Source organism: Alligator sinensis, unplaced genomic scaffold (assembly GCF_000455745.1).
Source record: "Alligator sinensis unplaced genomic scaffold, ASM45574v1 scaffold248_1, whole genome shotgun sequence".
NCBI lineage: Eukaryota > Metazoa > Chordata > Crocodylia > Alligatoridae > Alligator > Alligator sinensis.
In genome coordinates, this window is record NW_005842130.1 from 1,008,625 (window position 1) to 1,012,587 (window position 3,963).

At 46.1% G+C, this 3,963-nt stretch overlaps 1 protein-coding gene across 1 annotated transcript in view; it reads right to left on the bottom strand.

Annotated features, from left to right (window-relative positions):
• Positions 1-600: 600 nt before the first annotated feature.
• The window catches only part of SRD5A1 (steroid 5 alpha-reductase 1), a 19,372-nt gene continuing 16,009 nt past the window's right edge, over positions 601-3,963 (bottom strand). The window contains exon 5 of the mRNA XM_025205800.1: positions 601-3,496. Coding sequence (XP_025061585.1) covers positions 3,430-3,496 — 67 coding nt within the window. The 3' untranslated portion in view covers positions 601-3,429. The remainder of the gene's footprint in view (positions 3,497-3,963) is intronic.

The following is a 3,963-nucleotide window of genomic DNA, read 5'->3' on the forward strand; positions in this document are numbered from 1 at the left end:
TTTAGGATGGATATGAAGGAAGTCAAAAGAGTTTAACAAGACTTGATGCCTTTCCTGCCCTTTTTTCCCCACTAAAGGTTCAGGTTTTGTCTACCACAGATGTAACAGGGTAAAGAAGAGAACCCTGTTACTTGGTGACTGGGCAAGGGTCACAGAGAGGGTAGAGTGACTCAATTGCTTAAGAAGGGAAGGGGTTAGAGCAGCGGTGGGCAAAATCTGGCCCATGAAGCCATTCTATCCGTGGGGCCCCTAAAAATAATTAGAAAAATTAGTATTTATCTGCGCTTGGTTCTTGTCAAAAATGACAGGAACCAAGGACAGTAGGACCCAGGGGAAGCCTGGTGAGCTCCCACAACAGCAGAGCCCACCAGGCCCTGCCCCCACCAGCTGGAAGCCCCAGCGGGGGCTTCTGGCCTGGGACCACATGACTGGCCTGCACCAGAACTTCAGGTAAGGGGGCAGGGAAGGACCCTGGGGAAAAAGAGTGGCCCGGGGAAAAGTTGAGTGCTGGGGGGGCGGGGGGGGGGGGGTGTCCTGCCATTCAGGCGGGCTCCCCTCCCCCCCCCCCCCGGCCACACCCCCGCTGCGGCTCTCCTCAGCCTGCCTGGGGCTGCCTGTGTCTGCTCTGGACAGCTCCATGCGAGCTGCGAGTGGTTGCAGCAGGGAGCGCATGCCACGGGGCGGGAGAGGGGCCTCTTTTCCCAGCACTCAGCACCAGCCTCTTCTCTGTCGATGAGCAGGGGGTCAAGGCTGTGTGCTGCCCCCTGCCTGTACCACAGGGCCGGGGGGCACTGGGAGTGAGTGGGCGTGGGAGCACGGGGCCCACACCTGTGTCCCAGGGCCGGTGCCAGTGGGGCCCAGAGCAGGGTGGCAGGAGCGCAGGGTCCCAGCTGGCAGGAGCTCTATTGAACTGGGCCAGCTCTCCCCTTTCCATGCTGGTGCAGCCCAGTCCGGCTCCACAGACCCCTGCCAGCCTGTGCCCCACTTTGGGTCCCACTGGTGCTGGCCCTGGGACATGGGACCAGTGTCCCACTGTCTTGGGGGGACCAAAGACATTGGGACATTGGTCCCAAGATGGCCCTCAAGGGGCAGGGCACCCCTCAACAGCCTGCCAAAACTGAGTAAGCAGCCCTCCACCTGAAATAATTGCCTGCCCCTGAGTTAGAGAAGGGGCAAGTTTAATAGCTAACTCACGATAACACACCAGGAGAGAACAAGGAATATCAAAGCAGATGCGGCCACCGACCACATGAAAAACAGACACCCAGAGAAAGAGTTTGCCCTCTGGGCACCTGAAGAAAGGAAGAGAACACAGCGGACAACTGATGGAGTATCTCCAGTGCGGGGACTCCCAGTTAAGATAGGACTGTGCAAGACCTGGGGAATCACAAACCTGTGATTGGCTGGTGAGAAGTGGGGACACTTGCCTAGGGTCTCAGAGGCAGCAAGGACTGCTGAAGATGGGCTTAGGGGAAACAGAAAGAAGAAATTAAAAAGGGGATTAGAAGCATAAACTGGCATGAGGCAACACCAGAAGCTTAAAGGACTGGTGAAGAAACAGCATCTGGGTAGAGGGTTTGCCAACACAGTTCGTTATCTTCTGTAGACTTTGCACAATAAATGAACCAATTCAGTTAAAACCTACCTGGGTGGCCAATGATTGAAAGCCTCTTTAGGGAATAATTACTCTTCCTTCTCCCAGCTCAAGTTGTGGCAGGCAAGCTCTGAGTGAGGCTAGGGAGCCTTATCATCCCTCTCACAATGGAAGATGATAGTGATTGAAGTAGTTGGAGTGTTACAACAGAAAAGAGACAGGAAACTTAACAATTAGGAAGGGAGGAATTTAGATTACTTATAATTTAATCTATTTACTTGTAAATAGATTAAATTTACCTTACCATTTAGCAATGCCTAAAGGACACTTGGAGGAAGATTTAAGATTCAACAAATTGCTTTTTTGAACAAGGTACCTGAACTCACAATGAACAGGATGAAGCTCCCTGAAGCCTTTCAGCAAACTGAGGAGGAAGGAGGAAACGAGAGAAAAGGAAGTGAAAAAGGGAGAAGAGGCTAAGGTAAAAAAGTCAAGAGGTAGAAATATGCCAGTATTTTGGAAGACAGTGTCCAGACCTTTATTGTCAGAAAAATGGAACAAAAAGATTACAAATCACAAAATAAAAGCTTTGATAGCCAAATCCTCTTTGGGTTTTCCTGAGTGCTTACTATTTTTGTTTAAATAAAAACAAAAAGGCCCCCCTCTACATGTTACATGTATTAAATAATTAACTGGGTAATTGCACAATTAATTTAGACTGGCTATATGTGCAAAGTAACAATCACACCAAAAAGAGTCCATCCAACTATAGAGTTAGAGCTGGAAAATATGTAACAACTTTATAGCTGGTTTCTATCCAGCTTTCATTTACATGTGTAGCAAGGTATTCCCTTGCAGCTGGGAGCCCTGTCTGATGCTGGATCCCCTAATCACAGCTCCTGCCATCCATATGTAACATGGCAGGAGATGCAATTATATGGATCATGCATCAGATCCTATGATGCTTTAGCAGAACATCTAGAGGGGCCCTAACAGACATGGGTACGGAGAACTGCTCTAGAAGACTCAGGAGGCTGAGGATCCAGCAATCAGAAATACCCAGGAAACACATTTTTAAGTGCTTTCAGGACAACAGTTACCAATTAAGACATTTTTCATATAGGAAAAAACAGAAGGTAGAAAATGAAGAAAGTAGTATCTCTTATAAAGGTTAGTGGGAACCCACCCACCAAGTAGCACATGAGAGATCACTCTCACATACATAAAAGCAGATATATAAATCTTAATCAATTTTCATAACCAATACTGGCATAGGTAGCACAACCAGCTTTACTTTGTCTATTATGTCTGTGTCTTGCACAGCTGAGTATGAAAGAGGAAGTACAAGTAGCATCTTCACTATTGTTATTTGTCTACAGGGTAGCCATAATTCTGAACAAAAGTCTATTGTTGTATGGCTGCCTAATGCATGAACACTGCATCCAAACAGTGCAATGCAAGTAGCTCATCCTGGCATTCTGGAAGCAGTGTACTTGGCTACAGCTAAACCAGTGGGTAGAAAGACAAGAGACAGAGGGGCACCACTGTAGTAAGCTAGTTCCAGTGACAAGGATCAGGATGCTCTTGCCATATTATTTATTGCACTGTGCTCCTTCCAGGAAAACTGGGGCCATCTTTTCTCATGTCACCTCCTTACCAATCAGCTGTATTTTACCGATTAGGAAGCCAAAAGTTAGGAAGTCAAAAGCCTTTACATACTGGCACTCAAAGAAATCCATTTGGATGACACTTGTCATGTATCGACTAGGAACTGAACACTTTTTCAGAACAGCAGTCACCATCATTCAAAGCTAGCTGGATATGTGAGGCACAGCTCAATACAGAAAAGGAATTACAATTTTCCTGGATTTGGGGTAGTCTTCAAATTTTTCCAAGTACCACCTGCAAAAAATAAAAACCAACCTAGTTAATATTACATCTTCAAAGCATTAAAAGAGAAGACAGTCTATTGTAGGAAGCTTTCAGAGAAACATTTAATCCACACTTCAATTGCTTTAAAACTATAAAATGACATCTCCTAGCCTTACTCTGCATGTCAAGCTATTTTAAAGTTACCATATGCATCCTCATAAAGGGGAGGAGTGCTGACTGCAAAAATTAAAACCAACCTACTGCTGCCAATGATTTAGAAATCAAACAGGCATTCTGTTTGTGAAGCCAGTGCAAAGAATGGACCAGTATCATAAAAAGCTTAACATAATGGCAGCTGAGCATTGGGATGATGTAAAACGGAAGCTATGGAATATGGTATGAAGGAACACTTGCAAAATGAAATGAGAGTTTTATTCTGGTAAGGAAAAACTTAAGAACAGATTAGAATGCTGATAAGTAGTTTAGATCGGGAAAGA